The sequence below is a fragment of the Micromys minutus genome, assembly GCF_963924665.1.
Source record: "Micromys minutus genome assembly, chromosome: 11".
NCBI classification, from domain to species: Eukaryota; Metazoa; Chordata; class Mammalia; order Rodentia; family Muridae; genus Micromys; species Micromys minutus.
In genome coordinates this window covers 53,777,172-53,802,041 of record NC_137980.1, presented here as the reverse complement: position 1 = coordinate 53,802,041, position 24,870 = coordinate 53,777,172, and the positions used below count along the sequence as shown (strand labels likewise).

Here is a 24,870-nt window from a genome sequence, read left to right as displayed (position 1 = left end):
TGTAGCGATCATTTGCGACCTGATGATTAAGAAGTTTTTTGAGGCATATTATCTCATTTAATCTTCACAGACTGTGTCAGGCAGCTGGTGATGTCACCTGTGCTTGAGAAAAGTGAATGGCTTGTCTAAGACTCCGAGGCTTATGGTGGGATGGAGTTGGATGTGCATTTTACTCCCTGCTCCCTGGTGCCTCTGCTTTCTCAACAGTAACTGCTAGAAGGCCACAAGGGTATTTTGGGTTGCTTCTAATTGCTTTCACTAGAAGTTGTTCTCCCAATGGCATGGAAACAAGATCTCAGAAAAAAAAAAGTGATGCTTGTTTGAGTTTGTTCCTAGCATATATTCATTTTCCCTAATAAATTTGATTGGCTTCTAAAAACGCTATGACTGTAGTTTGTGAGTGGATGCCAGCATGTGCTGTGGTGTGTGAGGTGAGAAGTCAGCTTTGTGGAGTTGATTCCTTCCACCTCTATGTGGGCCCTGGGGATCAAACTCAGGTTGTCAGGCCTGTGTGGCAAGTGATTCCCCGCTGAGCGTCTCCCTGACCCGTCGCTGTGTATCTTAAATTCCTGTGTATAATGTGTTTTGCTCATACTCACCCCCATTTCCTTCCTACTCCTGCTGATCCCTTCTCTTTCCGTATTGTCCCCCTTCCACGGTCCCCCTTCCACGTCTCCTCACTTCTTTGATGATCCAGCCAGTCTAATTAGGATTGCTTATAGAAACACAAATGAGGGGTTATTTATAAGAGCACAAGCAACTTACTAGTGTTTCCATGACTGAAGAATTGGCCTCTTTCTCAGAAACCATAACTGCCTATAAATCCTTAGGGAAGTGGGGCCTTATGAAGGCCTTCTCCCGTCTGTGACTAAATGCTGATGGGCTCAGTGTCATGAACTTCGAACTGCTGAGAGCTCACAGGACCATAACATTCCCCACACTCCACTAACCTTCTTCTGCCTCTTGCATTCTTTCTGTACCTTCTCCCCTGATGTTCTCTGAACCATGGAGGGGGTAAAATGCTCCCATGTAGGCTGAGCACTCAGTAGTCCCTTACTTCCAGCACCTTGGCCATTTATGAGCCTCTAACCATGGCCCACTGCAAAAGAAGCATCTGTGAGCAAAGCTGACTCCATTACTAATCTATAGGCATACACCTAAACATTTAAAAAGTGGCTTGACAGATACAGTGTATCCATTTAGCAACACAACAGCAGTGACTCCCCCACTAGGGCCTATGTCCTCTCTAGACATGGGCTTTGACCAGGCTCTGGGACTAGGTGGGAATTGCCGTCTGTGGAGAAGGCCACAGGGCAAGCTGTTAGTTATCCTGTAGCTGTCACTGCTGTAGCTGGCACATCTTGCTGGGCAGTTATTGTAGGGTAAAGCATCCACAACTGAGTGACGCTGTCGATGTGAGTTCTTCCCTGCAGGCTGCACAGCATCTTCAACCCTGTGAACCTTGGCCAGCAGCTGGAAGTGTCAGCTCAGCTTCAGTTTGGCTTCTCTTTGTCATGCAATCAAAGTTTGTAGTGTCTTCAGCAACAAGTTCTTACCATCTCACAATTGGGCAGCCAACAGCAGTGGTGTTAGCCTGTTTTGGGTACCTCAAGGGCGTCTCTGGTGATTTGAATGGGACCATTGAGAAATCCAGCCCTGTGGGTTGACCAGCTGCTTGTCCTGTTCACTGAATGACAGCCATTGCTGGACTACTGCATCTCCTTTTAATAAACACTGTCACCCTCCATTCTGTTCCTTTAGCAAACCTAGACCAAAAAAGAACCATTCTGCAGCAGTTCATGGTGAAGGAGCCCACCCCTGGACTAACATTTTCCTATAATAATTTTGTGGCTGTGAATTGCTTGGCACATTTGGTAAATGTTAGCTGTCATTATTGGGGCTGAACCTAGCATGTATACTATATTTTCTATTCTATTAGTGTAGTGGTTGGTTAGTGAGTATAGTGTGTGGTTATAATCTCAGGTCTGTTAGTCTTCAGAGATCATCACAAGCAGAAGCAATTGTCACTGTGGCGTTATGTGAATGTTGATATTGCAGGCTTTCTCCATGGTGCAGCGGGATGTGGCTCAGTTGGTAGAATGCTTGCCTAGCATTCATGAGCCCTGGATGTCTCCTCTAGTGACAGACAGACACTGGCATGGTGGCTCATGTCTTCGATCCTAGAACTCGGGTGCCAAAGGAGAAGGATCAGAAGTTCAAGGCCACCTTGCCTGTATATCAAAGTGGGGTCAGTGTGAGCCGAAAGAGACCCTGTTTTTGTTTGTTTTAAGGAGGAAACTGGGTAATTGGAGGTTTTGTTGTTTTGGGACCAAATTCAGTAAATGTTTATATCCCATGAATGTACAGGATGTTGTATCTTCATGGCCTTGAAGGAACCCAGAGCTTAATTTGCAAATAATTGTCATTTGATGGTATTTGATCTCCCCACCCATTGGGTAAACCCCTCAGGTTTACCAGAGCCTTGCACATGCTAGGTGGGCACTCCACTAACCAGCCCCATCTCTGGCCTGTTGGTTTTTGTTAAAGGTCAGCTTGTTGCTCTGGCTAGCTTCTAATTCCCAGGCTAAGTGATATTATCACCTTAGCTTCCTGAGCCAACAAGACTGCGAGTGTATGTTAACACACCTGCCTTGATGTGTCTGAATGGATTCAAGGGTTGTGTTTGTGTTGGCCATAGAGTAAAGCCCCGCTGTCTTCTGTGTCCTGAGATATCTGCTAGGTACTCAGGGTGGGAACTAGCAGCAGGGTGGTGGTAGGAAACCTCAGATTGCTTCTACGTCTCTTTCCTTCCTTGTTATCTTTCTCTTCCCCCTCCTTTTCCTTTCTCCTCTCTTTTTCTTTTTCCATTTCTTTTTCTTTTTTAAAAAAATTTATTTTTGTTTTTTGTGCACTGGCTTGCCTGCATGTGTGTCTGTGTAAGGGTGCTAGGTCCCCTGGAACTGGCGTTATAGACAGTTGTGAGCTGACATACAAATGTTGGGAATTGAACACGGGTCCTGGAAGAACAGCCAGTACTCTTCACTGCTGAGCCATGTCTTCAGCTCTCTTTCCACTTCTTGTCTTTCTGGGTCTTGTTACTGTGGCCTAGGTTGGCCGTGCACCTGCCCTCCCGCATGTCAGGTTCATGTATACTTCACCTGTGATTTTCAGGTCGCCGAGGAAGAACCTTGTCTTGTGATAGTTGACACACTGCTGTCTGTATGGATCTTGGTGCTTTTGAGTTCTGAAATGGGCCTTTATTTGGTCTCACTGGTACCCTTGAGGAAGGTGAGGTGCAGATTAAGCTCTCCAGTGGGCAATGGGGAACTCCTAGGACGAGAAGCCATGCCGCTGGGAAGTAGCCCACCTCAGACTGGTGTTCAGGTCTTCAGACTCCAGGTAGTGTTCTTGGTGTTGCGTTCCTCTGGCTTCATTTGTGGTACATTTGCTGAGCAACTGGTATGTGGTAGCCCTGTGCAGCCTAGGGATATGACAGCGAAAAGATGGCTGAGGTCCTTGTTCTCACAGTTACAGGTCAGCAGGTGCAGACCCAAACCAAACAGACAAGGGGATTTGAACTGGAAAAGCACAGTGGGAACAGTGGCACAGTAGTGAGCTAGAAAGTCACTTCTCCAGAGATGGAGAGGGGACACTGCTGCTTTAATTGGGGGAGGTGGTGACATTGTGTTGAGGTTTACTCTCAGGAAGGGCTCACTGTTTGAAGATATATACCAGAAGGAAAAAAAACTCCAAGGTGGGCATGAGATTGTTAATTCCAGAAACTGCAGGAGGTGGCTGTGATGGGGTCAGTGGAGAAGTGGTTGGGAGCAGGGGAAGTCTACTATAGAGGGACTCAGGCTAGAGGTGTCTAAAAGCCATGGGACTACTGAAGGCTTCTGAGATGGTGTCATGATCTAGGTGTCTTTGTTGGTGTCAGTTTTTTAATGTGTGTGGATGTTTTGCTTGTGTGAATGCCATGTCCCTACAGAGGCCAAAGGGAGTATCGGACCTTCTTGGACTGGAAACACAGAGGGTTGTGAGCCACCATATGTATTCTGAGACCTGTGGAAGAACACTTACTGAGTCATCTCTGTAGACCTTGGTTAATGTTTTAAATCGTTTTTAAGACAGGGTCTCTTGTAGCTGGATTAGATGCTGGTTCTAATTACTGAGCCACATCCCTGGGCCTCAGTTTTCTGTTTTGTTTTTAAACCACTCAGAGGGCTGATGGTGAGGTTCAGGGTAGGGTGTTCTCATGGTGTGCTTTTGCCTTTGGTTCCAGCACCAATATCACAAAAGGAAGCACAAATGAAGTAGAATCATCTGGCCTCTGGATGGTGAGCTTGAGAGAGCTGTGGGTACCAGCCAGAAGACTAGGTGGGAGGTTAGTGGGACGGTGGTGGCTGAGGATGGCTATAATTTGGAGTTGGCTAGAAGGGTGGAAGAAATAAGGGTGACTTTTGGGGTTTTGGCCCAAGCAATTAGGTAGATGTTAGAGGTACCATGTGCCTCTAAAACAATTAGAGATCTTTGGTGAGGTGCCCTGAGGAACAACTGAATGATTCCAAGAGGCCAGTGCCTTAGCTCCTTGAGAAGGAACCCCGGCTCCTGCTGAAGGAAGACAGCCTGGAGAATCTTGGCAGTGTTGCACCTTGGCATCCAGACCTGTTTTTCCCAGGCTGGCTCCATGCCTGTCTGTGGAGCAGTCAGTGGGCGCTCTGCTGGGGTCCTGCTTACCTGTCTCTGGCTGTTTTAGCCACTGTCCTGACCTGGGGATCTTGGCTGATGGAGGTTGGAAGGAGCCTAGCCAGGCCTGGGGAGAGCGTAGATTCACTAGCACAGGTCACTCCCAGCACCTCAGACAGTCATGCTCTCCCTGCCAAAATACCTCTTTCCTGGCTACTCATCAGTAGGTCTAAAGGTTCAGAGCTTTTTAGCCAGGGAAGGCTTTGTCAAGCTGCTGTATCCTGCCAAAATTCCTAGAGGACTCTTGAAAGTAGTAGCTCATCCAAGCAAGGGCTTGAGGCCTCCTTTCACATGTACTAGGAAAGGCCTTTGTACATTTGGCGGTCAATGAGGCCTGTTCAGTGTTGTGGGACTCACAGCTGCACTGGCTGCTCCAAATAGCTCTGGTGGTTTTTGTTGCTCTTTCTTGGGTCTCATCAGCTGATCCTCAGTCAGTGGTAGCCATGTGGAGTATAAGTTGTCACAGGCTTCAGGTAAGGACACTGAGATACCTAGAAGTCAGTCCTGTTTGCTAGTGTATTAAGTACCTGCTAAGGGTTGAGGTCGGTTGATTTCTGCTGGTCCGAGTGTGTGCTGCGCATGACAGAAGTACTGCTTGAAAATGCATAATCTAGGCTTCGGTGGGAAAAACCAGGGTCTGGATTTCACCACGATACACGCACCTAGATCAGAAGCAAAACTAGTAGCCGAAAGCAGTCCAACAATGGCTAAGAAAGAGGATCTGAGGGTAGAACCACCCAAACAGCTGGCTGAGTTTACGGTGCAGTTGTTCAAATAGCTGAATGATCCGAAAGTAGAGCTGTTCCAGCTGCAGGTCACTAAAGTATGTTACCATCATCTGTGTATCCAAGATCTGAGTTGTCAAATCTATCTTTTGGGGTCACTTTTCTTAACCATCAGAGAGAAAACCCTACAGAGGTAAGAAGTACAAGCCCCTGACCTAAAATCTTAGAAGACAAGGGTCATGCAAGTGCAAGAAGCACCTCACCTCAGGCTCTAGAAGACCAGAGACATGCATACCCCTCCCCCCTCACAGTGCACGGAGCCGAAGACAAGGTAGGAGTGGCTGTGCCTGCACGGAGCATGAAGGACACAGTCAAGGCCTGAGGTCACCTCAACAGTAAAACATGAAGCTGGCTCTGAAGAAAACTAAACGACCCTCCTCCCCCAGCATTTGGCGATAACAGCAAGCTGATAGTGTGGTAAGATGACTAAGCTAACGCTTGCTGACCCAAGCTTGCAAGCCCGGTCTTCATTTTGTCTTCCACAGTCTTGTACAGGAACTAACTGTTCCTCCCGGTTCCCAGAAGAGGGAAGTAGAGATGTACTAGTCAAATACTTTCCCACAATGCTGATCCCAGTCCCACTGCTCAGCCTGCTATTCGCTTTTCTCTAAGATAGTTATTATTTATTAATTATTTATGTGCATGTTTGTGTGTGCATGGTGTGTGTGTGTATGTGGACATGTGAACAGTTTTGCAGGGTCAGTTCTATCTTTACATGAGTTTCAGGGGTCACACTCCCTCAGCCACTGAACCATCGAGCTGGCCTTCTACTTTCTCCCCGCTCCCTCCTTCCCTCCCTCCCTTAGAACCCAGAGCCTCTTGCATGCTAAGCACATGCTTCACCACCGAGGGACATCCTCCACCCCATCTGCTTTTCAGATGAGCAGTGACCTCAGCATCCATTTGTCAGGGGCCTTTCTCTTCTGTGCCTGGGTAACTAGTTTGAAATGCTAATAGCACCCAGGTGGTTATAGTCCCAGTACTTAGGAGAGAGGCAGAAGGGTCGGAGTTTGGAGTTTACACAGTTCCATTGAGGTTAGCAGACATTATAAGATACCTCATCTCAGCAAACAAAGAAACCAACCAAAAAGTGACTTCAAAGGGTGTTTGAGGAGATGGGATGCTCCTTGGGCTGTTTTAGAGTAATGATGATTCTGCTCAGTATTTCAGACCTAGATAGCCAGCCTTATTCTTTGAAGTAGTCTAGCTGCAGGCCTCACATGGCTGAAGCTGGAGCCTTGAGCTTCTTTTCTGAGTCACTAACCCTTAACTCACTTAGTCCTGCCCATGACACATACATGGGAGAGGGGAGGGTCCATAAGCCCCTCACTCGGCTCCTTTAGAAAGCTTCCTGCTTCTGGGTTGGTGCGACGGCTTAGCTGATAAAGGACCTGATGCCCTGGGGTCCAGAGACGCACACAGTGGACAGAGACCCAGGTCCACACACACTGTGACATTCACCTACGGGTGCACACACAAAATAGATCAACACAATATCAAAAACAAAAGGCTCTGGCACTTACCTTTAATCCAGCGCACAGGAGCCTGAGGCAGGTGGATCTCTGTGAGTTAAAGATCATCCTGGTCTACATAGTAAGCTTTAGGGCAGCTTCGGCTAAATGGTAAGACTCTTGTCTCAAACTCATCCCCCAAATTAAAAAATATTTTAAAAGTTCTATTGGCCAAGCCTATGATATCACAGGAAATTCTGCCATTTGTCTTGTGACATGGGGAAATAAGTCAATCTGCCTGGATCTTAGTGTCTGTCTATTTAATGTTTATGTATGTCTATAGCTGCATAAACAAACATTTGACTGGTGCCTCTATGCTGGGCTTTCTCCCAGACCTTCTGGGCGCTCAGGGCATCTCTCCAAGCATGCAGTGAGCCCCTCTTGTTAGTACAATGGGTCTGCATTGCATCTTGAGGTGGGAGTGTTTAAGGATCAGTTAATCCTGATGACACATTGTGTCTCTTTACTCTGTCACCTGATTGCAGACACTGAGCTCACTGCTAGCAGATCTATCTTTAGTATACTGATGTAGTTAAATCATAATTTTCAGTAGAGATCTCTCTCCCACCCATGTTAACAGGGTGGGGATGGTTTGTTTTTAAAGTTTGGGTGTGATACAACACTTCCATTTTCTTACACTAGAGCACTGTATAGATGTGGTTCTGGTAAGTACAAAGGTTTGGGACATTAGTGAACTGTCACCCACAGGTGACAGGGGTGGCAGCAGCCATCACTCTGCTGACAGTTCAGGAGCCTGAGCGGAAAGCTCCATGGGAAATTGTGAACCATAGGGTGTCAGCCAAGGTGACTGAGATGACTACCAGCAGGTGGTCTTCAGTTGACAAGATGAGCCATAAGGGAATAGAGATGCTCTGACCGGCAGTGTCTCTCCTTGCTGGTGCTCACTCGGCAGCCTTTTTTCTTTTTCTTTTTTTTAAAGAGATTTTATTTCCTTTATTGAGAAACTTAAATCTTGGGTACATCAAAACCAATTTCTGGGGGGGGGGGAACAAAACAGAACCTACAATAGAAAAAAAAAGTTACCATCATCTGGGCCACAGCAGAACCCAGAGAGTATATTCTTATAATTTTAAATTTTTAGGTGCTTCATAATTGACCTTTTGATACAAAATGACCTATTGAATTTGCAACTTAGTTCTTAATGTGGCGGTCCACAGACAAACTGGGAAGTTTCAGACCTTGGCTGAATTCGGCAGCCTTTTTTAAGGGGAAATTTTTCCTGTTTAAGAAAATAAAATTTTCAGGAGGTTGTGGTGCACACCTTTAATCCCAACATTTGGGAGACAGAGGAAGGGCAGATCTTTGAGTTAGGTCTACAGATCCGGTTCTAGGATAGCCAAGGCTGGAAAAGAAAATCTGTCTGCGAGGGAGGGGAGAAAAAGGAAAGAAAAAAATTTTCCAATCAGGAAAAGTCAAGGAAATCATGATAAGATCCAAGTAAGGTTCACTCCAAGTCCTACTAGCTAGAAATGATCCATTAGCCTGCTAATGCCATGCGCAAGTATTTTCTGAAGTGTTTTACCTTTGAAAAGTGCAGGCTCTGCCTGCTGCCAGTAAGGCTGTTTCCAGGGTTACAGACTAATGGTCGCTCCCCAGAGGACTTGGTAGTGGCAGTGATCCCCACACACATCATCCTTTGTCCACATTTCTGGCTTCTTGTTCGATTGTTGCTGCGGTGGTGGAGACTAAGAGTAGTGCCTCTTGCATACTGGACTCCATCTGTGTCCCCAGCCCACTTGTTACTTTTACACTGAGACAGGGTCTCCCTGAGTCACTCTGGAACTTAAGCTGGCCTCGACTTTCCAATGCACGGGCCTTAGCCTTCCCAGGAGCCAAGTGTGTCCTACTGTGGTTGGTAGTAGGTGTTTATATTTTCAGCTGTAATTCAAAGAAATTACTCATTTCTGCATCCGGAGCGCCGAGGTTACAGATGTTTGCCAGCACGACAAGCTCAAAGGTCTAAATTTGTAGAGAGGAGCGGTGGGGCTGGCTTTTGATTTACTCATAAACTCAGCTTTGTGCTGTCAACTATTGACCAAGAGAACTGATAAAATCCCTGTCAAAGGGGGCGGGGGGGGGGTAGAAGGAGTCATTTTCCTATAAAAGACATCGGCCTTCATTCAATTGCTGCCTTTGTCTTCTCCCAAGCCTGCCTGAAAAATGTCATACTTCCGGCCAGGAGACTTACAACAAGTCCATTCCCTGGTGAGGAATGATGGAATCAAACACCCAACAAGAACATACCAAGCACCTGTCCTCCCAGGAGTTAATGACGTGTCCCGGAACACTGGTCGGGAGTGGTGCCGCTATCATAACTTGAGTCCGGATGGCAAGAAAATTGAGGTTTGTTTGAGACTTCCGAGACTTTCATATTCTAAACAAGGATGTTATATTCCCAACACATCTAGTGAGGCCAGAATGAAGCTGGGCCCCAAGAAACCCAAGATAGTCTTCAGAGGAACCGGGCCTCCAGACTGCTGCCGCAGCAGCAATCAGGAGGGCAGAGTGCTGGAAATTCTGACTTCCCCTCAGGGGTCCACATTTGCAGCCTGGGGAAGAATTCTGAGAGCTGCTCAGCCCGTGTCTGTGAAGGTTGTCCTCTTCCCTCTTCTGTGAGGCCTTTCTGCCACAAGCCACTGGACTTGGATGGTGTGTTGTCCATGGCAGACAGTGCCCCCCAGGTAGGAAAGGCTGGGTTCACCTGCAATTTCATCCTGGTCTGACCTGGGTTCCAGACACTCCCCAAAGGATAGATTTTCTCTTCCTGCTGCCAGCATGTACTATCCCAGAACCAGAAGTGGAAGATCATTTGCTTTGTCCTGAATGTGTTCACAGCAACAAGAAGATCATGAGGAGCTTTAAAACTAGAAGCCGTGCAAAGAAAAGTGCCCTCCCCCAATATGCCTCCTTAGACAACATCGAGGTTTTACTCTGGTCTGAAGGGAATGGAAGCAGAGAAAAACATTCTGTGATCACTATAATGGCTGAAAAACCTGGACGTCAGTCTTTAGAAGCCCCTCCTCCTGTCTTCCAGCAGAGGGAGAATCTGCAAACAAATCAGCAGCCGTCACTCTGACTCCCTGCTAAAGCCTAACATCTGTGCTGTCTCCTCATGGCCTTGTGCTGGATTTGCTAAATGCTTAGCTATCTGAGAAAAACAAAAAGAAAAGAAATTATTCAGTGAAAAGCCAAAGAGTGGTTCTTTCCTCCTTCCCATTTTGTAAACCCCAAGCACCATGACCCATACTTCTAACCTATACACTAGCATTAGGTCGTTGCCTTCGCCTTAGCCCAAGGCTCTCAACCTGTGGGTCATGACCCCTTTGGGGTAGAGCAGTGAAGAAATTTATATTACAATTCATAACAGTAGCAATGAAAATGATTTTGTGGTTGGGGGTCCTCATATGATGAGGAATTGTATTAAAGGGTATTAGGAAGATTGAGAACACTGTTTTAGCCTCATCTACTGCACCCAAATTATTTTGAAACTTAACATATATATATTTATATACACACATAACTTTACCTGAGAATTCTTGTATCTATCATAAAAAGATAAACTTACTCTTTTTTTTAAAGGAGGCAGGATTTTAGTCTTATAACGACCATGCTTCTATTGGGTAGCCTGACATCTAGGACGCTGGCCTTGAACTCTCAAACACAATCTTGCCCCAGCTTCCCAAGCTACTGAGATTACAGGCATGTGCCACTATGCCTGGCTGATAAACTTATTCTTAAAATATTTATTTTTATTGTATGTGTATGTATATGTGCCTGAATGTATATATGTGTAGAACATGCATATAGGTGCCCATGGAGGCCAGATATCAGATCTCCCAGAACTGGAGTTACAGGTGGTTATGAGCCACCTAATATGGAAGTAACTGAGGGCTCTCCAATTTTCACCCCCATACCCATCCTCTCTCTCTCTCTCTCTCTCTCTCTCTCACACACACACACACACACACACACACACACACACAAGAAGTAGAGAACAAGCCACATATGGTGGTGCATGTGTGCAGTCTCAGTACTTGAGAAGAGAATGCAGGAAGGTCAGGAGTTCAAAGCCATCCTGAGGTACATAATAGCTCATGATAGCTAGCCTAGGCTATATGAGACCTCCCTTACCTTAAGGAGAAGGAAAGGTGAGGTTACTGAATCCTTGTAGGAAATGTACAAGTGTTTCTCTGTTAAATACAAGAGGGGGCTTCTGCCCCACTCCCAAATAAATGCTCCTGCAACAGAGTGAGACAGGTCTTTGGATTCAGGACAGACTATTTAAAAGAACACGGCACTTGTAACACTGAAGGAATGAATAGTGAGATCAGGCTCTGCTGATCTTACTGGGCGGCTCTTTCAGGTTACTCTCTGTGTCTGTCTTCAGGTGTTCAAACCAGCATCGGGGTGCTAGCCTTGCTTCTTCAAGCAGGGTATGGCTTTATTGCTTCCTCTCTCCTCAGTTATATACACAAACCCACCAAAAAGTCTGAAGAAGAAAAAGGCAGACAGACAGACAGACAAAAGACTTGCAAGCTCACTAACCTGAGAGCAGCCTGGCTTCCAGTTCTGTTGCCCCACCCATGGGTATGGTTCCTCAGGGCACACACCCTTCTTCAGGACATGCTTCTTACCAACCAGCTTCACTTGACAGAAGAAACAGTGACTTACAGAACTTTTGTTCTTTAGACAGGGTCTAAAAGAGGCAGCACTGGCTGGGCTATCACTTGCTCTGTAGGCCAGGCTGGCCTCAAATGCACAGAGATTCACCTGTCTCTGCCTCTACTTGGATTAAAGATGGATGTGACCATGCCTAGCCCTTCACATAGGCGTCTTAAAGCAGAGCTAGTGAGTGTCAGAGCAGGTGCTCAGTCTTACTTCCAAATTCTAAAGGTCATGCTTTGGCTGTTTTTATTATTTGCATGTGTTTGTTTTGCCCACATGTCCATCTGTATACCATGTGCGTGCCTGGTACCTGCAGATGTGTTGTGTCTCTGGAGTGGGGTTCCCGGTGGTTGTGAGCTGCTGTGTAGTTGCTGGGAACTGAAGCCAGGTTATCTGCAAAAGCAAGTTCTCTAACTGCTGAGCCATCTCTTCAAATCCTGCCTACATTTTAAAAAAATGTATTTTTATTTGTGTGTGTTTGAGTGTATGCCGTGTATGTTTATTTGCCTCAAGAGGCCACAAGAGGGAGGTAGGTCCCTGGAGTTATAGACCATTGTGAGTTTCTGTGTGGGTTCTGGGAACTGAACCTATGTCCTCTGAAAGAATAGGCGGAGATCTTTCCTCAGACCCCTACTTTAGTTGTTTTAACTGGTAACCCATTAGTATCACTCACTAATGTTTTTGTTTCTGAGAAATGGGCTTGTGTGCCTTGTGTGTCTTAGCCAGCTTCCAACCCTGTGTAGCTGAGGATGACTTTGAAGGCTTGCCCTCCTTGGCTCCTCTCCTGGTGCTGGGGTTGTAGCTGTGTACCATCATGTCTGGGTTTATTTGGTCCTGGGAATCAAACCCAGGGTTTCTTTTATGCTCAGTAAGCTTCTACCAAGTGAACTGCATCCCGAGCCCATGATTGAAAGAGATTGACTAGATAACACCCCACATGATTTAAAATCCAATAGGTATGAAAGTGCAGACAGTGAAGTTCTTTTCCTGTCTCGGCCCTCAGCTGCTTGGCTCATTCATTTAAGGAATGAACCGTTACTGCTGTCTGGCTCTCGCTTCTCCCTCCTATAAGTGGAAGTTGAATTTTGTTGTTATTAGTGTTATTTTGAGACAAGATGGCCAGGTATGGCTCAGGCTGGCCTTCAAGTTGCCACTGCTTTGACTATGGGTGTGTGATACTACACCTGGCTTCCTTACTTTATTCACTCAAGAGAAAATGCTGAACTAGCCAGGTGACTGTGGTGCATGCCTTTAACCCTACTACTGAGAGGCAGAAGCTGTAGGTTCAAGGCCAGCCTGGTCTACAGAGCTAGTTCCAAGACAGCCAGGGCTACACAAAGAAACTGTATCTCAAAAGTCAATCAATACACTGTTGCACAGATACAACCCCAGCAGGGGAAAGTCATCCTGAGCTACACAGGGTTGGAAGCTGACTAAAACACACAAGACACAGGAGCCCCTACCTCAGAGTTAGATAGAGAGGATGGGGTGGGGAATGCAGAACTCTTCCCTCAATGCAAGTATTATGTTCTTTTAAATAGTCTGCAAAGTATGTTTTCTATCTTTTATAACTAGAGATGAAAAAATTGTGTGTGTGTGTGTGTGTGTGTGTGTGTGTGTGTGTGTGTGTGAACAAAGTCTTACTACCTTAAACTAACCTTAAATCTCTGGGTCCTGGTGATCCTCCCAGCTGGGTCTCCCGAGTGCTGGAGTCACAGGTATGAGTCACTGTGCCCATCTAGAAACATTGTAACTCCCATTGAGATACCACCCTGGGAACCACTTACAGAATGTACTTACCCCTGGTGTGCCCCAGGATTTCAGAGTGCTGATCCAGAGTCCAAGGCTCCCCTTTGCAAAGCCCTGGAGAATTTCAGCGTCCCGATAGGGAGAAGAATGCTCCCCTAGGTGAAGTCACCCCACGGAGGTGGCTTAGGCTGGCGGACAGTGTTGCTTTTCTGTCAGAGCACATGATCTATGACACAGGCTGCATTTCAAACACTCTGTCCTTGAACTCTGGGCTAATTAGTTGGCAGATGGTTGGTTCCCTGGGCTCTTAGAGGACCTGAGCTGCAGTGTCTTAATTAGAGGTGTAGTAGTGTGTGTTCGGTGTGACTGCTGCTTGCAGAGCCATTCCTGTAGAAGTGCCACACATTTATTTTTATCCCCATTTGAAGAGGCTGCACATGCATGAGAGGAGGATTTGGAAGATAAAGATATGTTGGAGGGACAGCGAAATCTGTATTCCCATCACCAAAGTGAACCACTGCAGATGCTTTGTTGAATGTTTATTTTTATATAACCATGAGGACATGAAGCCATGCAATTTTATAAATGGCTTTTTCATTTGAAACCATTTTCTAGTCATTCTAGAGCCTTGCTAAATGTCTTTTCCCCCTGCTTTAAAATGTTTTAGTAGGTTTGTTTGTTTGTTTGTTTGTTTGTTTTGTAAAACTGGGTACTTGTGAGACAAAATGAATAAGTCCCCATTATATTTTGTGGGGATGAGGAGACAAACCCTCACTGTAGTGTCCAGACTGATCTTAAAGTCAAGCTCAAGTGGCCTCTCGCTCGGCATCTGGGGTCAGCCAATCCCACGTGTCTTTTTAAAGATGGAGCTGTGTAGTGAGCTTAGGGTTTTACCATGTAGCCATGTCTGTCATGGAACTTGAACTCACAGTGACTTCCTCCCAGTGCTAGGGTTAAAAGCGTAGCTGACGACCTTGTTTGCTCTCTTTAGTTCTAAAAGAGAAATGATCAGACAAGTGAGGTTGAGCTGTTCCCTCCCTAGTTATGTTTTCTCACGTGTTTCCCCCACTGTCCAGTTTGGACAGTGACAGTCACCATCTGCTGCAGACCCTTCTCTATAACTTGATATCGCTTGGTTGTTTTTTTTTGGGAACATGGTCCCATTTGGTCAGCGAGTCTGGACTAAAACTTGTCAATTCAAGCGTTGGCTAGCCTCTTCTATAAAAGTCTAGATGGTAAACGCTGTGGGTTGTGGGGTGGGAGAGCGCCTTCTCTGTTAAAGCCACCACACTGGCGGTTGGTCGTCACCGTAGCGCTAGGCATGTGCAGAGCAGGGTCATGGCAGTGCTTTGCAGACCTCTTAGTATTACTTTTTGTTTTTAAGATTTATTTATCTATCTATGTGAGCACACTGTTGCTGTCTTCAGACACACCAGAAGAGGACGTCAGATTCTATTACAGATGGTTGTGAGTCACCATATTGTTGCTGGGAATTGAACTCAAGACCTCTGTAAGAGTAGTAGCCAGTTCTGTTAACCACTGAGCCATCTCTCCAGCCCCTTGTTTTGTTTTGTTTTAAGTCTTCAGCCCTCTTATTTATTACTTTACTGACTGCTATAGTAGACTATCTGTAATGTGGATGTACTATATTTTAATTTTCAATTTCCCTATAAATGGATGTGGAGTGGAGGTATCCGTTTTGTTTTCTGATATAGCACTGCAGTTGTAGTTCAGTCGGTGGAGTATTTGCATAAACTAGACATGGTACTACATGCCTGTGATCCTGCCACTTGGGAAATAAAGGACGGAGAGTCAGAAGTTCAAGTTGGCCTTAAACTAACTAGTGAGTTGGAGGCCAGCCTGGGTTACATGAGACCCTGTCTCAAAAGCAAAAAAGAAGCATCCTTTCTGTTTGTTTCTGCACACATTCAAGGTTCCATCAGGACATGAATATGTGCAGAAATTGTAGTTGCTGAGGGCTTTGATGCCGCAGACTGAGCCTGGAATTCCCATGTGTTAAGGACAGTTGTACCAAGGAGCTGCAGCTTCTTATCCTTCTATTGTTTTTTTTTTTTTTTTTTTTGAAATAGGGTCTCACCACATAGCCAGCCATGGCTGGCCTAGATCCTACCAAGTGGTAGGATCATAGACATGCACCACCAAGTCTCATTTATGCAAATATTCCACTATGTAGACCAGGTGCCCCTTGAACTCATAGAGCCTACCTCATTCTCCTGAGTGCTGGGCTGGTTTTTTGGAATTTTGTTTTGTTTTGTTTTAGTTACCTTAATTTATTTTGTACGGTTGTGTTTGTGACCATGTATGTGAGAATGTGTGCATGCCTGTGCCTATCACTGTGTATGTGTGGAAGCCAAGACAACCTTTGGGTGTCTGTTCTCTCATTCTACCAGGTGGGTTCCAGAGACTAAAGTTGTCAGACTTGGCAGCGAGCATCTTCCCAATAGCCATCTCACTGGCTCTCCCTGATTGATTGGTTGGTTGTTGAGTGGTTGATTGATTGACACATGGTCTAACTATAATTGAACAGGTCTAGCTCTGACAGAACTGGAACTCACTCCTTAGACCAGGCTGGCGTCAAACTCAGAGATCCACCTGCCTCCACCTCCCGAGTGCTAAGATGCACATTACTGTGCTGGCTGCTGCCCTTGTGTTTTTTGTTTTGTTTTTAAACACCACACTTGTCAATAAAATGTGACCTGGGGGCTGTGAGTGTGATTCCGTGGTAGAGTGCTTGTGTGGCATATGCAGAGCTGTGGTCTCAATGACCACACTTAGACTTTAAAAAACAAAAATCATTTAATGTACAATGTGACCAGTTTGTGACCTCTGTCCTAGTAACACATAGCTGCTCAGAATGTAGTTCACACCAAATTCTAGATTTTGAGGTGAGTCTCCATGACAACCAGCAAGGGCAACATGAATCCAAAATGAAGTACTTAGGAAAGAGAGTGGGAGACTGTGGCTCCCCTGAAAGACACATAACTGATCTCAGCAAGCACAAGCCACGAGGTTGGAGAACTCAGCTTGGAACAGTCAGTCAGCCAGTGGGTGTTTACCTGGGATGCAGGTTCTGACAGAAAAGGTTCTCAGGAAGCAGGTGGCAGGTGCTGACTGAACTGCTGGATTTCTCTCAAGATTTGTCACTCTGTGATCAAACCTGCAGGAGAGCAAAAAGGAGGTAATAGAGAAAGAGCCCAGCATCATTCTGAGAATTCCCTTTCTGCTGAGGAGCCCTCAGACCAAGATTTGAAGCCCCAGAGGCAGGAAATTGAATTGAAATAGAATTAGTCTTCCTGAAGTAAAACATCAATAATACATGGCTACCAGCCTAGCTGGGTGAGCACAGAAAAGAGAGGACTCATTTTGAGGCGTTTCTTCCTTTGTTAGAAGTTTTGAAGATGAATATGGATCATTAAACACTTCCTTGTTTTTCATCATACATTACAGCTCAAAGACGTATGTAGCTGTAATGCAGTCAGCAGACCTGTAGGCCGTTTCTGTACAGGGTTTTATGAGACAGACTCAGGCCACATGTTTTCACAGGTGTGGGTGGGACAGACAGACTGCATCCTCAGGAGGACACCATGCACAGGAGGAGCCTGCCTGCTCAACGCCCAGCCCTTCACCCTCCACTCTTATCGTCCATATCCCTGTCCAGCTGCTGGGCACTACATCTGATGTTTTCCTAAGGGAAGCTCTGAGGCCAGTGTTTCCCTTCGTACCCACAGCAGCTTGCTAGGTGTCAGCTGGAATTGGGAGAGATGTGGCCTGTCCTAGTGTGCTTTGTGTTGCTGTGATAAACACCATGACCAATGCAACTTGGGGAGGCAGGGGATTGTCTGGCTTATCAAGAAGGAAAGCCAAGCTTCAAGGCAGGAACCCCATGCAAGGCCATGGAGAAACTCTTGTTTGCCAACTTCTCCTGGCTTGCTCAGCCTGCTTTCTTAGACAACCCAAGACTACCTGGCCAGTGATGGCACCAGCCACAGTAGTCTTGCAGGTCAGTCCTGAGTCCCAAGAATGCCCCCAGGCTTGCCTTTTCAGGCAGATCTGATGGGGGCTTTTACTTGATTGAGGATTCTTCTCAGATGAATGTAGTTGATTAAAAAGTAACTAACCTCCTAACCAACACAAGAGGCAACTGGACACGTTAGAACTGGGGACATTCCACAGAAGGAAGAGCCACTCCAGCACTTGTTCTTCCTGCTTTCTTTATACCTTTTAAATTAATTCTTCAGTTTGTCTGACACAGGTTCTCAGTATGTAAGCTTACCTGGAACTCTGTGTAGACCAAGGTGACCAAGCTGGCCTCACACTCATAGAGGTCCACCTGCCTCTGCCTTCCAAGTGCTGGGATTAAAGGTGTGACCACTAGGCCTGACTTTAGTATCTGGTTCTTTCTTCCCTTCTGACAACATTCCTATGTGTTTTTTTTTTTTTTTTAAACTTTTTAAGATATTTTATTTCTGTGTATGAGTGTTTTGCTCATATGTATATCTGTGTACCACATGGATGCCAGATGCCCACAGAGGCAAGAAGAGGGTGTGACATCCCATGAACTGTGGTTATGAATGGATATGAGCTGAAACCCAGTGCTCTGCAAGAGCAGCAAGTGCTCTTAACCCCTGAGCCATCTCTCCAGCCTCTTTATTTTGTTTGAGACAGGATCTCAGTGTGTATGTAGTCTTGACTGGCCTCCAACTGACAATCTTCCTGCCTTAGCCTCCTAAATGTTTTGATTATAGATTCTTGGTTCCATGTAACAACATTCCCAATTTGACTATAAGACTATAAGGAATGGACTAACCTTGTGCAATTTTCTTTAAATGGCGTGAGATTTAGTTCTTACTTAGTGCCAGTGGGTATTTGGTCTCATCTTTTAAAATAAGAAAACTACAAACTAATTAGTAGAAAATTGTTGTTTAATGGACAAAATTAAGATTTAATCATATAGTCTCTGTGCAGTGACCATTGATGACAGTTTTAGAAGAGAAATTTTCTCTTTCTCTTTTTTCTTTTAAATTCTGAGAATTGAAGCCACGGCATCCCACATTCTAGACTTGTGCTCCTTTGCTGAGCCACACCTCCAACCCCCCAGCCCTCCATATGAATTGTGATCCGTCGTCATAGCGCCTGCAGACATGGTAGAGATGTTGTAAGCACCTTTCTTTGCCAGTGCCTGTAGTTTGCCGGTTACCCTAAAGAAAGGCAAATGACTCCTGTTTTTGCAGAAAACACATTCAAAGAGAGTAAGAGATATTCTGGTTCTTCATTCTAATTTTTAAAAAGATTTCTTTTTTATGTGTTTTTTATATATGAATGCTCTGTCTTCATGCACACTGGAATAAAGCATCAGATCTCATTACAGATGGTTGTGAGCCACCATGTAGGTGCTGAAATTTGAATTCAGGACCTCTGGAAGAGCAGCCAGTTCTCTTAGTTGCTGAGCCATCTCTCCAACCCTTTCATTCTAATTTTTATTTTTGCTTTTTGTGTAATATTTTTTACCAATTCTTTGAGAATGCCACTTGGTGTACCTTGATCATCTCTGCCCCTAACTTATCTTTCTTTTATTTTCTTACAGATCTCCCTTCCTCAGCCCTTTCCACCTTCCTGGTCTTCTCTCCAACTTTTTGTCATTTTAATAATTCACCAAGTCCAGATAATACTGTTCATATACTCCTGAATATGCCCATCCACTAAAAGATGGGGACCCACCAGGGCCAACACTTAAAGCTGATCACTCTCCCCCGGAGCCCTCAGTGGGCAGTAGTTCCTCCGGTAGAATTCTAGAATGTCGACAGGCTTGATCTTGTAGAAGCCACACAGATGTTGTGAGTTCTTGAGTGTGGTGGTCCTGTCAGGTCCAGATCTACTTCATTCCTGTTTTTCCTGACCTCTGGCTTTTATGGTCTTTTTGCCTTTTCTTGCATAATGGTCTCTGAACATTATATAGGGGGATGCGGCTGTAGATGTCCCATTTGTGGCTGAGCACTCCGAAGGGCCTTATTCTCTGCACATGACCAAGTGTGAGTTTCCGCATTAACTGCCATCTATTGCACAAAGAACCATCTCTGATGAGCTCTGAGAGTTGTGCTCATGTAGGGTACAGAGATGCAGATTCAGTGTGCAGTTTGATAGTATGTCCAATTATCCTAACAGTAGCAGTAGGTTCATCCATGGACTGGGCCTGAAATGCAGCCAGAAATGATCTGGCCGTCCCAGTATGTTTTTGTGTCAGTGTGTTACTTACATTCATGGACATAATGCTCCGTAGTCTGCAGGAGTCACAGCTGCAGAAGACTGCTGGGGTCCCCACGCCTCTCTCCCAGTAGCCTTTGTAGCGCCATCTGTACTATGAAAGCTGACCTGCAAGAAGATGCTCCCTGTGACCAAGTGTGTGGTGTTTCAGCAGTAGGCTCTAACACTACGTTCTGGTGGGCAGCCAAGAGCACTGACAATGTTTGTGGGTCTCTGGGACACCCCTGACCATCCCACATGTGGCACTGGACTTTTTCATTTGTCAACTCTGGCTTCTGACAGGGGCACTGCCATCTTTTTAGGATAACTCCAACTCTTCTATGTGCTACAGTTACAAATACATACATTCTTTATTCAACTTCTAGGAATTTATTTTTATATGTATGTTTGTCTACATATGGAATGATTACGTGCCCTAGGTTTTCCAGGGTGGACTATCAGGAACAGGTAAAGTGTATCTATTTTGTTTGTTTGTTTGAGATCTTAGTATGTAGCCCAACCTGGCCTCAAGCCCATAATCCTGCCTAAGCTGAGTAAGCGCAGGGATTATAGGTATGGATATAGGTATGGATATGGTACCACCATATCCAGCAGCTCGAGTGTGCTTATAGCATAAAGGATAAATAAGTTATAATGATCTATACAAGAGACGCCATGCCGCTGTCATTAAAAGATAAGGCTCTGTTGCCGAGGGAACAAACTTCAAGGTAAGTTGTAGTAAGAAGCAGCAAGATGCAAACCATGCGGATTACTGTACATAAACAACATCACATTGTTGAAAGTTATCAGATTAAGTATCTAATAATGGGACTAGAGAGACGGCTCAGTACCTTAAGAGAACTGACTACTCTCCCAAATGACCTGAGTTCAATTCCCAGCACCCATATGGCAGCTTACAACCATCAGTAGTAACTCCAGCCCCAGGATATCCACTGCTGCCTTCTCGCCTCTGCAGGCTCTGCATGCATGTGACGCATAGACATGTATGCAGGCAAAACACCTCACCCCTAAGATCAACAAAGAGAAACGGGAGATCTGGGCGGCTGGAGAATGGCCAGGGAGAGGGATCTGACTCTAAAAGGATTTTTGAATAATTTTAAAAACATGAATCTATTATTTAAAAAGTTCCCTGCTCTGACATTATCAGGAGCTTAAGATTCTGTGTCTCTTGGCTTTGATCTAGTCTCTTCTAAGGATACCTCCAGGATCTGTCCTCTGCCTTCTGAGTTTCCTAGCAGCAAATGAGCTCCGTTTTTGTTTTTGTTTTTTTTTTTTTTTAATGTTTTTACCCCTTTCCTCCTTGCATTCAAAGTCTAATAAATTGGTGGCTAGATTTATGCACTGTTCTACATTCTCACTTATGAGCACATTTTCCCATCTCTTGTTGATTCTTAGAATTGAGAAGTATTTCCAGCACAAGCTAAAGTATTCAAGCATCCAACCCAGAGCTCAGTGAGTCTTCTCTCTGACCTGAAGTGCACTGTGGCCAGGTAGCTCCCCATCAGGGTTGTGTAATACTGGGTGCCCATCGAACTTATTACGTGCATACCCCCCGTTTTTGTGGTCTTGTACATGGCATGCTAGTACTGTATCCCAAGCTACCCTAAACAAAGTCTTGTTATGAAGCACAGACTGGTCTCTAACTCAAAATCATCCCGCTTGAGACTTTCAGATGCTAGGAATACAGGAGCCGCTGCGCCCAGGTTCTCCCCTCCCATCTGCTTAGTGCTTTACCTGTTCCTGTTCTTGTACTTACTTTGGTGCTGGGTTTGAGTTAGCCTCTGTTTGCTAACATGTACTCCACTGTTAACCTAGGCCTCAGTCAGGGTTGTCCCCTGTTTAAGCTCCAGCTGTGTAAGCCACACACTGTGCTTCACTCACTCACTATGTCTTGGCATGGATCTGCTTAGGCTACCATTAAAAACTACGCCAGACTCCTCTGTACGTACTCAGGCACCCCCTCTTGATGGAAGCTGGCGCTTGTCCCCACTCTCAGCTATCACAGTGTCACAACTAATTACCTAGGAGAGAGATGTCTCTACATAAGACTTTCATGTATAGGATAAAGTCTTAGAATTTTTTGGTCAAAAGAGCTGTACCTTGAAAACGATGAAGACAGTTTTTATTACATTTTATTTGCCCGTGTGTATGCACATGTGCACAGTTGTGGAATAGATCAAGATCAAAGAACGCCTTATTGAAATTCCACCATGTGAGTCTTGGGAACTGAACTCGGATCCTTAGGTTTGGTGTCAGGTTCCTTAGTTTGTGGTAGGTTCCTTTACCCTCTGAGCCCGCTTGCTGACCCTTGCACATTTGATAGTGTCAAGTTGTTGTCCTTAGTTTATAGAATAGGTCACCTAGGCTTTTAAACGACTTCCCATAAGGGCTAGAGAGATGTGTCAGTGCTTAATGCTTCATTTTCTTCCAGCAAAGCCAGGTTCAGGTGTCTCAGAGCTTCAGGGGGTCTTCCAACCTCTTCTGGCCTCCATTGGCATCTGCACTTGTGCCCCTTCTACTCAGAAACACACACACAATTTAAAAGTAAAGGAAGTCCTCTGGGGTGGGTAGAGAAGGAGGCACATGCCCTTTAATCCCAGTACTTGTGAGGCAGAGGCTGGCAGATCTCTGAGTTTCAGGACAGCCAAGGATATACAGAGAGACCCTGTCTTGAAACTCCCCCCAAAATATCTTAAAAAGGTAAAAAAAAACCCACAATAACAATAAAAACAAAGGTATAATACTTCAGACTTGTAATCCAAGCACATGTAATCGTTTCTCTAAAAAGAAAAGAAGATAAAAGCATCCGGTAGTATAAAGTCACATATTGATTGAGAGTGAATACAAATTAATCTTAGTGGACTGGAGTCTTTTTACTACTGAGGTTGGCTAAGGTCCCAGGAGAAATGCCTGGTGTACTAAAGTAACTAAATATGGCTCTTGGAAGGTTAGCAGGTAAAAATTGTGTGCCTACTGCCGTCAGGAAGGCCCTGGTAACAACTGTACTGTGCTCACTGCTTTTGTCTTTTTTTTTTTTCTAGAACCTTAGCATCTCGAGCCATTTTGGATTTGTAGCCCTCAAGGCCAAGCTGGTCAGAGTTCATCATGTCCAAGTTAAAAAGCTCAGAGTCAGTCCGGGTGGTAGTTCGCTGTCGGCCCATGAATGGCAAGGAAAAGGCTGCATCTTATGACAAGGTGGTAGATGTGGATGTGAAACTGGGACAGGTGTCCGTGAAGAACCCCAAAGGCACATCCCATGAGATGCCCAAGACCTTCACCTTTGATGCTGTGTATGATTGGAATGCCAAGCAGTTTGAACTCTATGATGAGACGTTCCGACCACTTGTGGACTCTGTCCTGCAGGGTTTCAATGGCACAATTTTTGCCTATGGACAAACAGGAACTGGGAAAACCTATACCATGGAAGGAGTCCGTGGTGACCCTGAAAAAAGAGGGGTCATCCCCAACTCCTTTGATCACATCTTCACCCACATCTCGCGATCACAGAATCAACAATACCTGGTTAGAGCATCTTACTTAGAGATCTATCAGGAAGAGATTCGAGACTTGCTTTCAAAGGATCAGACCAAAAGGCTGGAGCTCAAAGAGAGACCAGATACAGGAGTGTATGTGAAGGACTTATCATCTTTTGTCACCAAGAGTGTGAAGGAAATAGAGCATGTGATGAATGTGGGGAATCAGAACCGGTCTGTCGGTGCCACCAACATGAACGAGCACAGCTCACGGTCGCATGCAATCTTTGTCATCACGATTGAGTGTAGTGAGGTGGGCCTGGACGGTGAAAACCACATCCGGGTAGGAAAACTGAACCTTGTAGATCTTGCTGGCAGTGAGCGGCAAGCCAAGACTGGAGCTCAAGGGGAAAGACTAAAGGAAGCGACCAAGATCAACCTGTCCCTTTCAGCCTTGGGTAATGTTATCTCTGCCCTTGTAGATGGCAAAAGCACCCATATTCCATATAGAGACTCAAAGCTGACCAGGCTTCTCCAGGATTCCCTTGGTGGGAATGCCAAAACTGTGATGGTAGCCAACGTGGGGCCTGCCTCTTACAATGTAGAAGAGACCTTGACCACTCTGAGGTATGCTAACCGTGCCAAAAACATTAAGAACAAGCCAAGGGTCAATGAGGACCCAAAGGATGCTCTGCTTCGAGAATTCCAAGAAGAAATTGCTCGGCTCAAGGCCCAGCTGGAAAAACGTTCCATTGGCAGGAGGAAGAGGCGAGAGAAGCGGAGGGAAGGTGGTGGCAGCGGTGGGGGTGGGGAAGAGGAGGAGGAGGAGGGAGAAGAGGGTGAGGAGGAAGGGGATGATAAGGATGATTACTGGCGGGAACAGCAAGAAAAACTGGAGATTGAGAAGCGGGCCATTGTAGAGGACCACAGCTTGGTTGCAGAGGAGAAGATGAGGCTGCTGAAGGAGAAGGAGAAAAAGATGGAGGACCTGCGGCGGGAGAAGGATGCTGCTGAGATGCTGGGTGCCAAAATCAAGGTACTATACCTTTCCACAGACCCTTTCCCCTTCAGTTCCTTTTCTTTGATCAAAAAAATTTATACACTTAGGGCCTTGGCGTAGTGAAAATGCTTTTAATCCTCACATCCAGGAGGCAGAGGCAGGTGGATCTCTTGTGAGGTCTATTATAGTAAGTTTCAGACAGCTGGCTTCAGAGTGAGACCTCCTGCCTCCAATAAAAGTCAAACCCAAATTACATGTATGATAATTGTCATGTATGTGCACTTAATGAGGACCAGCCATAAAACTAATACCCAGGCATTGTTGCTTCCAGTAAGGATTTGGATATCTCTCTCTTCTTCTACCACTGTGTTCTCATTTCTTCTCCTCTTTCTTCTCTCTCTCCCTTTCTCCTTCCTTCCCTCTCTCTCTCTCTCTAAGAACATGTGTATTTTTGAATTACTTGATATTTCTGTTTATATTTTTGAATCAGGGTTTTTTTATGTAGTCCAATCTGGCCCTGAGTCACAGAAATTCTCCTGCTTCAGCCTACTCAATAATAGAATACTGTGCCCAGCATACCCTTGAACTTGATAGTAGCCAAGAATGAGTACAGGTATATGCCACTACGCATGTGGGAC

At 45.4% G+C, this 24,870-nt stretch overlaps 1 protein-coding gene and 1 pseudogene across 2 annotated transcripts in view; both read left to right on the top strand.

Annotated features, from left to right (window-relative positions):
- Nucleotides 1–24,870, top strand: part of KIF3B (kinesin family member 3B) — a 38,012-nt gene that overhangs the window by 1,360 nt on the left and 11,782 nt on the right. The window contains exon 2 of the mRNA XM_080925297.1: nt 22,801–24,268. Coding sequence (XP_080781423.1) covers nt 22,865–24,268 — 1,404 coding nt within the window. The 5' untranslated portion in view covers nt 22,801–22,864. The remainder of the gene's footprint in view (nt 1–22,800; nt 24,269–24,870) is intronic.
- Nucleotides 9,224–9,975, top strand: LOC308427457 (developmental pluripotency-associated protein 2-like; annotated as a pseudogene). Its single transcript has one exon. The product of its transcript is annotated as a developmental pluripotency-associated protein 2-like (transcript).